Here is a 15,464-nt window from a genome sequence, read left to right on the forward strand (position 1 = left end):
ACCAAGGATGCACAGATTAGTGGCTGTGTCTTCCTTAACAAATCATTTTCACTCTGCTTTCACGCAACATCCATCAACATCAACGCTGAAGTGTTCAGTTCGGGCGGCCATAATTCTACACCACGTACATAAAAGAGACTGCTCCCAGCCCCAGAAAATGATATGAAATGGCTCATTAAATGTGTGATAGGTTATACAATCATGTCTCATCCTGTAGATTTCACACTTACTTCTATGCATCTTTAAAAAATGAGCAGCAGCTGGGCAGATGCACAGCAGGAGTGATGACAGGAAGAAGGAATATAACAACAATGCAAATTCTAGAAGAAAATCCAAGCTCAAAATAGCAATTGATAATAAAGGCAGGCAGGAGAAAAGGGAATGCACTGTCAGTGGAAAATAAAGCTTTCTGGCGCTTGCTGACACCTTACAAACCCCTGCATCAAATACACAAAATAAAAATAATCTCCAATCCCTCACTTCCACTAAGTCTACAGGCGAGGATATTAACATATGAATCTGTGGAAGGTTTGCATCATGAAATTATCACTTCAGTTTATGAATTACACATTTTAACAGCCCACTTTGTGGATGTAGTTCAGTCAGCTCAAATGGTGCACATATATTATGTAAAAATTGCACAGTGTGGTTTCTTGAGCTGGGGATCAGGTTCATGAAGTGCTGAGCATCACTGGCAGCGTAGCACAGAAACAAACTGGCCAAAGTGCTCACACCTATATTCCCTTAAAAAAGAAAGTTTCTGGAAAGCTCTATGTACAGAACTGTGAAAAAGTAAGTACACCCCATGATCCATGATTCAGTAGCTTGTAGAACCACCTTTAGCAGGAATAATGTAAAGTAATTGTTTTCTGTATGACTTCATCAGTCTCTCACTTTGCTGTAGAGGAATTTTGGCGCACTCTTCTTTGCAGCATTGCTGCAGTTCATTGAGATGTATGGAGATGTGTTCGTGCACAGCACCACAGCATTTCAGTTGGGTTAATGTCTGGACTTTGACTGGGCCATTGCACTGCCTTGGTTCTGTTGTAGATTTGCTTGTTTGCTTGGGATCATTGTCCCGTTGTGTGACCCGATTTGCTTCAGTTGTCCAACACATGGCTTCGCATTTGACTCTGTAAATACTTTGGTATACAGAGGAAATCCAGTGGTCGCAAAGTGCCCAGGTCATGTGGCTAGAAAACAAACCCAAATCATCACCCCTCCACCATCGTACTTGACAGTTGATATTGGCCAGAAATCTCCGCTTTGGTCTCGTTTGTCCAAAGGACATTGTTCCTGAAGTATTGCTGTTTGTTCAGATGCAACTTTGCAAATCTGATCCATGCTCCCATGTTTTTCAGAAAGAAGAAGCTTATTCCTGAAAGCAGTTGTAAATAACCTATACTTTTTTGGTCTTCTAATTCTGTCCTGAACTTGATACTGTCTTGAACTTTAATATTGAACATGCTAACTGAGGCCTGTAGAGACTGAGGCGTAGCTCCTTTTTTCTGAGCATTGTACTCTTTGACCTTGGGATGAATTTGTTGGGAATTCCCCTCCTGGGATGATTTTGACATTGAGTTGACACACAGCTGAATGCTTTAAACCAGAAAACTGCCACAACCTCTGCTTTTATAGAGGATGCAAGACACTTGCTGATGATCGGTTGATCATATACATTTGATTAGCAGGGCCTGGCTGTTACTTACCCTCTTAATTCCTATGGAAGCAGTAAAGGTGTACTTAATGTTTCATATAACTGCACAGAGTTTTGCATTAGACTATTTACAAAGTATCCACTGAGCAAACGCTACATCTATGTTGGCAACTAGTAGGAGTAACCTGTTTTTGACTGTTATCAGCTGTAGACTAGGATGTAGGATTCATTTGTTTTTTGAAAATTCTTTTAGAAGACATTGGAACCTCCTTCACATAAACCTTTTTAGCAGTTTACAGACAGCAAAAAGAGTTAGCTTACTGAATGAACGTTTAAATTAGTGTGTAAAACGCCTTCACAAACAGTGATCCCTATTTATTCTCACATTATGGCTCTGTAGCTGCTAAATTATGCACTTTGGTTACAAGTAATGGTATCTCTTGTATTTGGCTTTGCTAGGAATACAGTGCGCACCAAGTTCTGAGAAATTTCCATTTAAAACATCTGCAACTGCAGAGTTGGTGACCTCTATGTTTTCTGATAGCTTGCCACTAAAAGCAGTGTGCTTGTAGTTATGTGAATAACAAAATAGGCTGCAGATTATAGCAATTTTAAATAAGAGGACAAGTAGCCTTGGTTTAAGCATGTGCTTAAATCTCATCTCATCCTTTATCATGTAGCAAAACTTCCTGTTCTCAAAGAAGTACACAAAATAAAAAATATGTATAGCAGTCTTACAAATCATTAAAAATGTAATAACGGCATGTCTGTCGTGTCTGTTATGTTTCTTTCCTCCTCTCTGTCACATGCAGTCAACACCCCATTGTTAAAATCGTGTTTACATTCAGACCCACAGCCAACTGCACCATTAAAAATGGAGAAGGTACACGGAGGCTGCATGTTTAATGCATGGTCTCATCTCCTGGAACTGAGGCTACCTCCGCTTTTTCGGGATGCTGCTTGCACAAACACACTTTTAGTGACAGGAATGAGCATCACATGGCAAAGTCCTGAGGTAAAAGATGGCACAATGAGTTCAAGGGCTCTAAGTCTAGTGGAAAGTCTCGGAGTAGATCTCAGAGGTTGAACAGGACAGACAACGTAGGCCTGGGGGGGTGACACATGAAAGCTGTCTTTGAAGCACGCTACACTGGGAATGGTAGATTTAAGGAATCACATATGCTCCTTTGCCTCTATTGACGAACTATTTCAGGGAGGCCCTGGGTGATTTACTCGTTATTCAAGTACATAATAAAAAAGAGATCAAGCAAGTGTTATGTATGAGGAATTGATTAAGCATTAAGCATTAAACCAGCACACTGTGAACAGTTTCCATAATGGTCCACGGCATATAACCCCGAAATGGCCACCTACCAGCCCCTCACAGCCAGACTACATGAATGATTGTATTTATAGTTACATCTTTTAAATGTAATGATAATAAGGAATCCATAAGCTGTTTAAACTCTAACAGAATTTACTGTTGAAAAAATATTTTCTGGTTGTAGCGTGGCTACGTATGTCCCCCAGTCCTGTGAGCTGGGGTAAATATCTACGCCGGATGCCGGTTTGTATTCCAGATGGCTGTTTCTTTGCTTATGACAGATGTTTCTCTGAATTAAGCCCATGACACCAAATGAAAACACAACACTGTGTTTCACTCTTGCCGATCCACCCCACCTCCACACCTGCCCTCAAGCTCTTGCTCCACACTGTCACTCCACAGCTGCATGGTGTAAGAGGATTAAACTCCACAGCACTTCACCCAATGCACTCTTTAATCAGTGATGACAATCTCTTTTTTTCTCCCTCTCTTACCTCTCTGTGTTTAGCCTTCGGGCTGTAATGTAGGTTTGATATGACTGGTGGCTTCATGACTTGGAAAAGGAAAATTTGGGGAGGTCAAGCAGGACAAGAGGACGTGGATTGGAAGGACAGTGTTTTTATTTATCAATTTCTTTTGATCAAAAAGGTTAAAAAGGGTTAGTTTCCTGTTTTGTTTTTAATCCCAACAGTACAGCTGCAGCTCTGCATTAGTTACTCATTCATTTAAAATTGAGTTTCCACCTCCATAATCACTGGGTAAACACACTTTTTGTTACTTAAGTGTCCTGTTTTCCCAGTTACTTATTTCTATCAGTTACAAAATTGTGCATTCATTTAACCATTAACATTCTGTCCTAACTATCAAAAAGCAAAAAGTGTCTCAGTCTAATCCAAATCTAAAAAGGCAGGCTATTCAGTAGATTTAGAAAGTGTGACATTTAAACCAACAGAGTGGTGCCTTGAAATAAAAACCTTTTAAAGACATATTTCTGCACAACTACATTGGAGGAAACAATTATTTGATCTCCTGCCAAATTTGTTTAGTCACTTACATTTTAATAAAGACAGAATATCAACAACAAATCTAGAAAAAACACATTTCATGAAAGTTATAAATTGATTTGTATGTCATTGAGTGAAATAAGTATTTAATCGTCCATTAAAAGGAAACTACCATAAAAAAATAGAGACTCACAAGTTCAGCAGGGAATCAAATAATTATTACCCTCACTGTATAACCTAAAACAAAACTAGATTTTAACATAGATAGACAAAGAGAAACCAGTTAAACCAGACAGACAAAAAAATGTACTTTCATTCATTTATGTGGGAAAATATTTCAAAAAATTTATTTTATTCTGCTTTGAATAATTTTTTTGTTATTAGTAGAAAAATGGCCTACTTTTAAAATCTTGAAAATTTGTTTTTTAATTTCTTGATATAATTCAAAATGAATTTTTCCTTTAATTATAACAGGTCAGATGCAGCAAATGCTGAAAGCATCCCTTTTGGTCTCATCTGTTCACAAAACAACAACTTGGACAGGAAGCTGTGTTCTTTCTCCTTACAGTCCTGCACAAACACTGTTGTTGTTTAGTGTTCCCGTGATGGTGGACCCATAAACATGAACATTAAACAATGTGAGGAAGAAACTCAGGTGTTTCTACGTGTCCCTTTGTGACATCCTGGACTGTTATACCACTCACTCTTAGTGTTCTTTGTTGATCGACCACTTCTGTGGAGAATCAATGCATTGAATTTCTGCGTTTCTGCATTTTTAGAGAGAAAAATTTAAAAAAAAATGTTTGGAGATGCTTCTGTGAGGTTTTACGCCAAGACTTAATAAATTAGCCTGGTCCCTAACAGCTCTTAAAATTAGTAAAAGAGCTGCCAATAAACAACAAGGACATGTCATATTACACTGTCTCATTTATTTATTTAACAAATTGTGATCCAAAATGCTGAAACAGTGTGTGAAAAGCTAAGTACTTTCTCCAAAGTGGAGATTTTCGTCCATAATGCATAGAAACATGTTTGGAGTAAGCCAAACACAGCATATCAGCACAAACACCTCCACCAACTGTGAAGCACGGTGGTGGAGGGGTCATGATTTGGGTTTGTTCTGGAGCCTTAGACCTGGGCAGCTTGCAGTCACTGAAATGACCATGAATTCCTCTGTATATCCTAGAGTCAGATGTGAGGCCATCTGTCTGACAGTTAAAGCTTGGTCAAAATTGAGTCATGCAACAGGACAATCATCTCAGTCACAACTTTAAACCTACAGCAGAAATGCATAAACAAACACCAGCAAACCTCAATGGCCTGAAGGAATGTTGTAACAGTAAGTTACCAAAAAGTGGCCAAAATTCCTCCACAACAATGTGGGAGACTGAAAAAGTCGTCCAGAAAATGATCACGCTATCTACTCAGACAGGTTGCACTTTCTCTCTAAACTGGAGTCGGGAGTTGAGAGATGTATTAGGTTACCAGGTGCTACTTCTTCCTCTTCACTGTGTCTATATTTCGGTACTACTAAATTTATGTTATATCACCAAGTGAAGCACTGACTTTGCTGATTTACAGTTTCTGCCTAAGCTGTCTGTGGTGGGTTTCGAGGGCTGGATTAGATTAGAAACTGTTTCTTTTATTTATTTATTTTTTGATTAATGAACTTGTGTTCTGTAATTTTGTATGCTCTTCTATTAAAGGTTTCCAAAGCATATGAATCTTTTATGTAATAAAACATGGCAGAGTTTGGTTTTAACTAGTTGCTGTGCTTTGCTTGCAGCACTAAGACTTAAGAGCCTTTTGATCTAAGATGTTTCCTGCAGTCTTGTCGTCTCAGCTGGACAGCTGTAATGTTTCTCTCAGCCAAACATGAGTGCGTTGCCACAGGTCCTCTTTATACCTCAAGTCCTAACCTCAGCCCTCTCTGCCTTTAAATGTTTTCCTAATCCAGCATGCTCTAAAATCTTAAAAGCATACTTCAAAATCCATTAAGTCGCTGAGAAAAGGATTTGAAATCCACAGGACGAGTTTTCTTTGTGCTTTCTCTCTCCATGCTCTCACTCACAGTGCATTTGTGCATCTGAAAATATAAATTTTTTATCTACTCCGCCTCAGCGCTTTCCTGTGCCTATACATATATATTCCATTCTGTGACGTTTGTCTGGGTCTATATTTTGAGATCAAAATATAGACCCAGACAAACGTCACAGAAACATCTATTGTTTACATTACAATAGGCTTATTACAGTCAAACCCTCAGTTTAGTGCTATTCCCACAAACGATGCTGTTAAATGTTCCTGCTACAAATAGGATAGAAAAATTTATTCCATTCAGTTTAATGTGTGTCACAGACTTTGGGGTGTGTGGCTTCACAGTGCAGGGATTAGAGGATAAGTGGGACTGCTCTGTTTTGTTAATGATGCTTTGCTTGCTATCTGTTACAGCTTTTTCCCTCTCCTTATCCAACTCAACAACTCTGTTATGACAAACAGAAAGATGAAAAAGGAGAAGCTATTCAGCAGGCTGAAGAATCAGCTATACGGGGAAAGAGCTGGAGATAGGGTTAGCCTTGCCTGGTATGTGTTTGGAAAGCTTCTAAGAAACAAGAGGACAGGAGTGACAAATAAGGATCTAGTGAGAGAGAAAGCATGAATGCTGGGGGAAAAAATCTAACTAGATTCAAATCATAAAAGACTCAGAACTCTCTGACTTTCATTAGTCATCACTTCCAAACAAACTCTTTCCTGAACTGCAGTCATCACTTTCAAATGAATGACTAAGCTGTGCTCACTTCCATGAGTTGACATGTTCTCTAATGAATGAAACTGATTTTCTCCAGCATTCAGATTTATAAAATTTACTTTACTAATGTTACCCGGCTGGCGTTTTCTGAGTCAGCTTGTTTTGAGTTCTTTTTTTTTTTTTCTTCTTCTTCTAATGAGTCCATCTGGCCCTCCAGCTCATGATCACAAATGATTTTCATGCTTGGAAAAATTTGCTCAAAAATTATTTTGATGCTTTAGGTGTTTTTTTTGTGTGACTCTCATCATTTGACCTTTTCTGCAGCTCCAAACCTTATTCGCTCATCTGAGCCAGTGTTGTCGCTGGCCTGTTGTTCACCTCAAGCTTTTAACCAGTTCCCTCTTCAAAGACTTCTTTTCTTCCCATCCTTAATTGCATTCATTTCTAAAGTGTAATATGTAATTTCTTCTGTAGATAATGTATCTCTCTCCTCTGGGGGGTCCAGGTACATATTTCTAAATGGGTTTAGGGCAGCAACAAATCCCTGTTAACAGTTTTGTGTTTTTAACTAAACACAGAATTCATTAAATTGCACAGATTTCTTGCCAAATGTGAGAAGATGAATCATCTGAACACTCAGCAGAAAACAGTTCCATTTTGCATTTTAATCAGTTATTGATAAATGACTTTATCTGACTCATTTATCATCAAATGAAACTTTTAGTTTACTGCAGCTCAGATTCATTTTCCTCAGTTTTGTTATTAAGCTCTGTTTTCACTTAAGCTGTCCCTGTTTTTTTTCCAGATTATAATTGACAATTATATTTGTGCCTGATTGAGTCCTAAGAAGAGACTGACTCCTAAGAGCTAGTGAGGAGCTGCAGCGAAATGACACACACGCATACACTCAGTGACCACTTTATTGGGTATACTTTGTTATGCTAGTGTAAGGTTTGACCCCTTTTTGTTATCAGAATTGCCTTAAATCTCCAAGGAATAGATTTAACAAGATGCTACAAATATTCCTTAGAGATTTTGGTTCATGTTGACATGATAGCAGTAAGAAAATACCCCTCGCACCATTATACCAACAGTAGCCTGACCTGTTGATATAAGGCAGGATGGAGCCATGCTTTCACGTTGAACAGGAAACATTTTTCCATTCTTCTGCTGTCCGATCTTGAAGCCTTTGTGTGAATTGTAGCCTCAGTTTTCTGTTCTTAGCTAACAAGAGTGATAACCGGTGCAGTCCTCTGCTGCTGTGACCCATCAGCTTCAAAGTCATAGATGCACCTCTGCATCTCTTCATTATAACCACTGGTTATTTAAGTTACTGTCACCTTCCTATCAGTTTGATGCAGTCTAGCCTTAATTCTCCTCAACAAGGCTTTTCCCCCCAAAGAAGTGCAGCTCACTGGATATTTTCTCATTATTGGACCATTCACAGTAAACCCTAGATATGGTTATTTGGGGGAAATCCCAGCAGAATAGCAGTTTCTGAAAAAATGCCATCCTGATCCTTGGTTTGAACTTCAGCAGGTTGTGCTTCAAAAAGATTAGCTGATTAGATATTTGCATCAACAAGCATTTGAGGAGCTGTACCTAAAAAGTGGCCGGTGAGTGTATAATATAATGTATATGTTTTTCTTGTAGACTAGCATTTTACTTTAATCCAGGTTTTCCACAAGATAAGAAACATACAAGGAATAAAAACAGAGAAGAAGAGTGTAAGTGTGGCACACAGAACTAAGAAAAGGGCAGCTAATGGTTTTGTCAAAACAGCAGTGGTGTCAGTTAGCACCACTGAGATTTCTCTCTCATATTTGAATCTAATTTCTTATCAAATTACAGACTGCAGCCTACAGTCTGCTTGATATGATGTACCCTGACCTCTAACTGGACACTTGAGAACCCAGTCTCCGTATGTAATCCCACACTGTGGTTCACAGAGCAAGAAAACCAATAGATTAGTTAGAAGGCAAATAGAGGACATTCTCAGGTTAAAACAACTACAGTGTTCAAGGTGAGTCCAATGTCAGAGCAGTAAAATTATATAAAAGTTTTAGTAAAACTTTTCTTGCACACAAATTAAATACAGCCTCTGATTTTAAAGGTAAGCATCCTGGCGTTCCTGTTTCTGAAAACTGAAGAAAATGAATCATGATGTCTACGTTGTTTGCAGGTCTGCCCTTGGTCTGATTGCGCCTAAGACAGCATTTGGAAGTGTTTGATTAGAGCGGTCATGGATTTCAGTCTTCACACAGAAATAATTTAGAAGAGAGATGAACTGTCATATATCTGGTGTAAACGAAACAACAGAACACTTGACATGATGCCGGTTGGCACACACCAAAAAATTCAAGTCGAACTTTTTAACCTGCTCTTTTCAGGAGCAGCGTTTGATTGCTTTCTAGTAGTACTGCTAATTTGTGCACACAGGATCCCAGTGGATCATCAGCGCAATCACTCTCATCATATTATACTGCAATTTCTTTGATTCCATGTGGATTTTGATATTGAGCTTTGTCTGGATGTCACTAAATGAGCGTGCGGCAGTGTGAAAGCGTAAAAGAGCAACCCCTGGTGTTAAGAAGACAGGCCTGAGGCGTATCTGTATAAGATCAGAGCGACTGCCTGTCTGATTGATCTGTATCAGTGAGCACTGTTACAGTAATCCCTCCTATCAATCAGCAAACGAGAATGAGAGAATTAGAGCTCCTGAATTTTTCCCTCATGCTTTGTGTCTCTGTCAGTCTATAAGCAAGAGTGATTAGGTAATAGAGTCCACTGAACATGTGGGAAGAGAAAATAAAAAATAATGTTGAAAAGGATTAAAAAGATTTACAGAGGACGATGACGTGAACATTTTATATGTGACAGTGCTCGTGTGAATGTGTGGACTAACAGTCATTGTCTATGTGATACAGAGGCTGACCGACAGTTTAGTATGCAGCAAAGAAGAGAACCAGTCCTACAGTGGAAAGAGGGTAATCAAACAGGCGAAAGCAAAATAATTTGTTTAGTCGTTAGATAACTGTTTTTATATTTTAAAATAATCGTCCTTTAATCACTTTCATCTCTTCATTTCATTTGTTATGAAAGCCCTCCTGAACTCTTGAGTGTGCTCCATTTGTTTTGCCTGGGTTGAAGGCCAACTGTAATAAAGAGTGCTGCTTGGTTTCAGCTCATATTCCTCTCCTTATCTAATCCCATTAAGGCTCACGCTTCAGGAAATAGGAGTGCCTCCTGGTAATGAAGAAATACATTAACGGAGCTGCAAAATGGCCTCGCTGTACAAAGGCTGTTTTCTCCTTCAGTAATCCCTGCGACATATTCCTGCAGAGCTCCCGTTTATTTATAAAGATCGTTTTGTCTGTGCGGAGCAATTTGGTAATGACCGCATACAGCCGAAGTGCATTTTAAGCAAAAGTGTTGTGCATAACGCTGCTTTGTGAGAAAATTAAATCAGGATATCAAGGTAAGCAAGTGAATTATGCTGTGTAAACCTTTATTCCAGCTACTCAAGGCCTTTGAAACCCAGACTGTAGATGTGAGGGCTCTTCACTGCCAGCTTCAAAAGCTTGAGTGTCCCATTGTTTATGCATGACTGTCAGTCACAAACATAGCAGCTTAAGAATAAGGAGGAGGTGGCAGAAAATTTTAAGTGACGAGTTTACACTCCAATAAAGTGTACAGGGATTATTTTTTATTTTCTAGATTCCTGTATTTACAATGATCTGAAATGCTGAATGTGCTTTGGATAGTAAAAACTCCCCTTTCTCTCATGCACACACACTTGCACAGCACAGCAGCAGCCTGTCTGTCCCAGTTACCACTGGATGCATCTGCACACTTCAGTCACACCTTCTTCTGCATGCAGGAGAGATGAAATCCTTCAAGGCTCAAGCAAGAAATAAGTGGATGTCTGGAGTGTCAGTAGCACAGGTTTAATGGGGCTAACGGTGGTTGTCTGAGCTTCTGGTACTTTGGTGCCTGCTTTCAGGAAAAGGGAAGCAGGGAAAATAATTTAAAATAAGAAGCTTTTATGGAGCAGACCATTGAGTATTTAATAATGCATGAGGTGCACGAGTTGCTTTACAAAATTAATAGACTTTGTTATAGAATTACAGCCAGTTAATGTGAACACATTCCTTACAGGCCATCTTCAGAAAAATCCAACATGGTGAGGGCTTCCTGTTACGTAACACTGCTCCTCACTATCAGCCGAGTCTGCATGACATCCAACCCAAACTTCAGATGCCCATACTCTAAGGATGAATATGACTTGCGAACGTTTGCCTCAGCAAGGAAGTTACTATTATATTTATAGATGTTTCAGGAGTTGCCTTATAAAATATGAAATTCAACAGCGGCTAAATTGTTGCTACTTCTACCTTCCTAAAAATGCACACAGGCTTGCAGTGCTTTTGCTGAACGAACAACAAATTGAACTGTAAGTTGTATGTGGAAAAAGTGGAAGATCTTTGTGTTTGTTGTTACTAAGTTGCTTATCTACCATTTTCAATAATACCAGCTAGGAATACTGTGCTGCGTGATCTAGTTGCTGATTGAAAGCAACTATTTTTACCAAACAGTTCTCTTTCTAGTTTAATTTCCTCTGGCTAGAATGAGTAGGCATACACATGGATGTATTTGGTACTCTGCTGCCACCTGTCGTAGTGTTCAGAACATTACCTCAGTAGTCTGCTGTCTTTTCATAGCCATATTACAATATACAGTGGCTTGCAAAAGTATTCGGCCCCCTTGAACTTTTCCATATTTTGTCACATTACAGCCACAAACATGAATCAATTTTAATGGAATTCCACGTGAAAGACCAATACAAAGTGGTGTACACGTGAGAAGTGCAACGAAAATCATACATGATTCCAAACATTTTTTACAAATAACTGAAAAGTGGGGTGTGCGTAATTATTCAGCCCCTTGAGTCAATACTTTGTAGAACCACCTTTTGCTGCAATTACAGCTGCCAGTCTTTTAGGGTATGTCTCTACCAGCTTTGCACATCTAGAGACTGAAATTCTTGCCCATTCTTCTTTGCAAAACAGCTCCAGCTCAGTCAGATTAGATGGACAGCGTTTGTGAACAGCAGTTGTCAGATCTTGCCACAGATTCTAGATTGGATTTAGACACCAGACAGGTCAGGGATAAAGTTATTGAGAAATTTAAAGCAGGCTTAGGCTACAAAAAGATTTCCCAAGCCTTGAACATCCCACGGAGCACTGTTCAAGCCATCATTCAGAAATGGAAGGAGTATGGCACAACTGTAAACCTACCAAGACAAGGCCGTCCACCTAAACTCACAGGCCGAACAAGGAGAGCGCTGATCAGAAATGCAGCCAAGAGGCCCATGGTGACTCTGGACGAGCTGCAGAGATCTACAGCTCAGGTGGGGGAATCTGTCCATAGGACAACTATTAGTCGTGCACTGCACAAAGTTGGCCTTTATGGAAGAGTGGCAAGAAGAAAGCCATTGTTAACAGAAAACCATAAGAAGTCCCGTTTGCAGTTTGCCACAAGCCACGTGGGGGACACAGCAAACATGTGGAAGAAGGTGCTCTGGTCAGATGAGACCAAAATGGAACTTTTTGGCCAAAATGCAAAACGCTATGTGTGGCGGAAAACTAACACTGCACATCACTCTGAACACACCATCCCCACTGTCAAATATGGTGGTGGCAGCATCATGCTCTGGGGTGCTTCTCTTCAGCAGGGACAGGGAAGCTGGTCAGAGTTGATGGGAAGATGGATGGAGCCAAATACAGGGCAATCTTGGAAGAAAACCTCTTGGAGTCTGCAAAAGACTTGAGACTGGGGCGGAGGTTCACCTTCCAGCAGGACAACGACCCTAAACATAAAGCCAGGGCAACAATGGAATGGTTTAAAACAAAACATATCCATGTGTTAGAATGGCCCAGTCAAAGTCCAGATCTAAATCCAATTGAGAATCTGTGGCAAGATCTGAAAACTGCTGTTCAGAAACGCTGTCCATCTAATCTGACTGAGCTGGAGCTGTTTTGCAAAGAAGAATGGGCAAGAATTTCAGTCACTATGTGCAAAGCTGGTAGAGACATACCCTAAAAGACTGGCAGCTGTAATTGCAGCAAAAGGTGGTTCTACAAAGTATTGACTCAGGGGGCTGAATAATTACGCACACCCCACTTTTCAGTTATTTATTTGTAAAAAATGTTTGGAATCATGTATGACTTTCGTTGCACTTCTCACGTGTACACCACTTTGTGTTGGTCTTTCACGTGGAATTCCATTAAAATTGCTTAATGTTTGTGGCTGTAATGTGACAAAATGTGGAAAAGTTCAAGGGGGCCGAATACTTTTGCAAGCCACTGTATATGGCCATGTTAAAAGAAGAAGAGGGCTTCTCTCACCTCTGTTTATTCAGGTATATATAAATCATAATCAAAATGAAATGTTTTCCAAAGTATTCTTTTCATGTCAAATCATTTTTAATATCAAGGCAAGAACATTACTGATAATATTTATCTTATCCAAATTTATTCACAACAAAAATCTGATCCTCACAAGATTTTAATACATTTTAGATTCACTTTTTTGTAGTTTCCTCCTCCTTTGATAAGTTCTTGATGATCTCTTCTTTCTTAGCCTGGAGACGCTCTTCTCTGCGTTTGCGGGCTTCTCTTGTCTTTGTGCGCCGGGCCTCGGCCTGGTCACTGCAGGACAGAAACAAATTAATTTCAGTGTATAAATGTTGCTGCGCTTGGACTGAAATAATACAAGAAAAGAAGAAGGGGAAACATACGCCAGGAGCTTCTTGCGAGCCTTGTCAGCCTTTAATTTGTGGATGTGCTCCATCAGGATGCGTTTGTTTTTGAAGACATTACCCTTGGCTCTTAGGTAGAGACTGTGGTACCTGGAGGACACAAAACATTACTCATCTATCAATGAAACTGACATAACACCTTATTCATGATCAGTGAGTACATCAGTGATGACATTCACTCTTACATGTGCCTGTCAATTTTTTTGGACTCCCTGTAGCGACGAAGAAGACGTCGCAGAATTCTCATGCGCCGCATCCATGACAACTTCTCTGGCATACGAGCATTGGCCGTGCCCTTTCTCTTACCTGGAAAGAAAATTATATTACTGAAATAAAACTCTTATCTTACTCCAAGTTCATACTGAAACTACCACTACTTGCAGTTTCTATAAGCAGTCCTCAACATGTACACACCACTTGATTTTCTTTTCCCAAATAAGCAATTATTAGCCACATTATTAGTGAAAGCAAATTTGGGGAAAGATAACAATAACCTAACTACTCACCATAACCCGTGTGACGTCCCTTGCGGCGTGCCAGCGTGTTCTTGCGGCAGCGTGCACGGGAATGAACAGTCACAGGTTTTCTGATGATCAGTCCATCCTTTACCAGTTTTCGTATCTGCTGGCCTGTAGCCCAAATAAAATTCATTTAAATTAAAGCGTAAATTTAAGGAGCCCAGAGCCTGCTACATAAACAAAGGAAACAACTCACGAGAGTTTGCGTTGGCAATCTCATTGGTCTCGTTGGGGTCCAGCCACACCTTCTTTTTACCACAGCGCAAGACACTGGAGGCCAAGCGCTTCTGAAGCCTGAGCATGCTGGAAGAGCAAAATCATTATATAAGTACTGTAGGAAATAGTTTTTATTAAACTAAAAAACAAACAAAAAACCCCAATATTACAGCAACAAGAAGTTTATCATTTGATTTGGTTTAATCTAGTTAAGTCCAGTGTGGATATAATTTAGTAATAGAATTTATTATTCTATTACTAATACTAATTCACTCTGGTAGTGACAGAAAACATACATGAAAAAAATATGTCACATTCTACATTTCTGTAGTACAATCTTATTTGTTGAGATGGAATAAACTTTGCCTACCCATCACCATTCAACTAAGAAGCACTCTCGAGTGTGTTCATAAGCCATTTTTACTTCATACTTAATTTTTTATGCCTATACAAGAAGGTGTGACCTTGACCAGTCGAGCGCCTAACGCTAAATACCATTTAAATTATTTTCTTCGAGTGTCATAAACTGTTACATAAATGGACAAATCAGCTACTGAACTCCCATTTGAGTAGATTTTTTTTTTTTGTTTTTTTTTTTTTGATGAAAGGCTGTAAAAGATTGAAACAGCATTTGCTGACTTTTAGATGTGCAGTAAACTTGTTTGTTTACTGGTTGGTTTTCCACTTGGGAGAAGGAGATTGTAGCCCAAGTACCAAAACACATGACAACAAGTAACACCTCCACCTTGCCGAGATAATTGACTTTCATTATTAAATCTGTTTTATTTCACTCAATCCATTCCTCAGCTTGTTGGAAAAAAAAAGTCAAAACACTGCAGTCTTTACAGCTGATGCCTGGCTCAGTAGACGGGCTGTCTTCTAACATGTTGTGACATGTCTCATTATATTAGCACGGTTTGCTTACCAACACAGGCCATAAACGCATTCTGGTAGAAATGAGCGAATTCACTTAAAGTCAGCTAGACAGTTCTCCCCGCTGTTTTAAATAAAAAAAAATCTCTAACACTTCCTACACTCTGCTTAGAAATGAAAAGCTTAATTAAATTTCAAATATCCAGCTTACCTCATGGCTGCCGCTAGCTTGATAGAAACGAAGGAAATAGAACGTCTGTGACACTACCATTATAGCCATTGCCATGGGTGAGACAACTGTGG

General features: G+C 39.4%; 1 protein-coding gene across 1 annotated transcript; it reads right to left on the reverse strand.

Moving 5' to 3' along the window:
* Window positions 1-13,197: 13,197 nt before the first annotated feature.
* On the reverse strand, window positions 13,198-15,462 carry LOC116327471 (60S ribosomal protein L19). The gene is made up of 6 exons (XM_031749066.2): window positions 15,373-15,462; window positions 14,269-14,375; window positions 14,061-14,183; window positions 13,740-13,860; window positions 13,534-13,644; window positions 13,198-13,444 (listed from the first exon to the last, which is right to left on the reverse strand). The coding sequence occupies exons 1-6, from the start codon at window positions 15,375-15,377 to the stop codon at window positions 13,318-13,320; spliced, it is 594 nt and encodes a 197-aa protein (XP_031604926.1). The 5' UTR covers window positions 15,378-15,462; the 3' UTR covers window positions 13,198-13,317.
* Between the last annotated feature and the right edge of the window lie 2 nt (window positions 15,463-15,464).

The sequence above is a fragment of the Oreochromis aureus genome, linkage group 8, assembly GCF_013358895.1.
Source record: "Oreochromis aureus strain Israel breed Guangdong linkage group 8, ZZ_aureus, whole genome shotgun sequence".
Classification (NCBI taxonomy): domain Eukaryota; kingdom Metazoa; phylum Chordata; class Actinopteri; order Cichliformes; family Cichlidae; genus Oreochromis; species Oreochromis aureus.

What these genes read in the sequence shown, in the direction of transcription:
- LOC116327471 (XM_031749066.2), bottom strand. An exon ending in GATTGCCAACGCAAACTCTC is followed by an intron (nt 14,184 to 14,268) that starts GTGAGTTGTTTC and finishes TTTGGGCTACAG; the next exon opens with GCCAGCAGATACGAAAACTG. An exon ending in AAAAAAATTGACAGGCACAT is followed by an intron (nt 13,645 to 13,739) that starts GTAAGAGTGAAT and finishes TGTGTCCTCCAG; the next exon opens with GTACCACAGTCTCTACCTAA.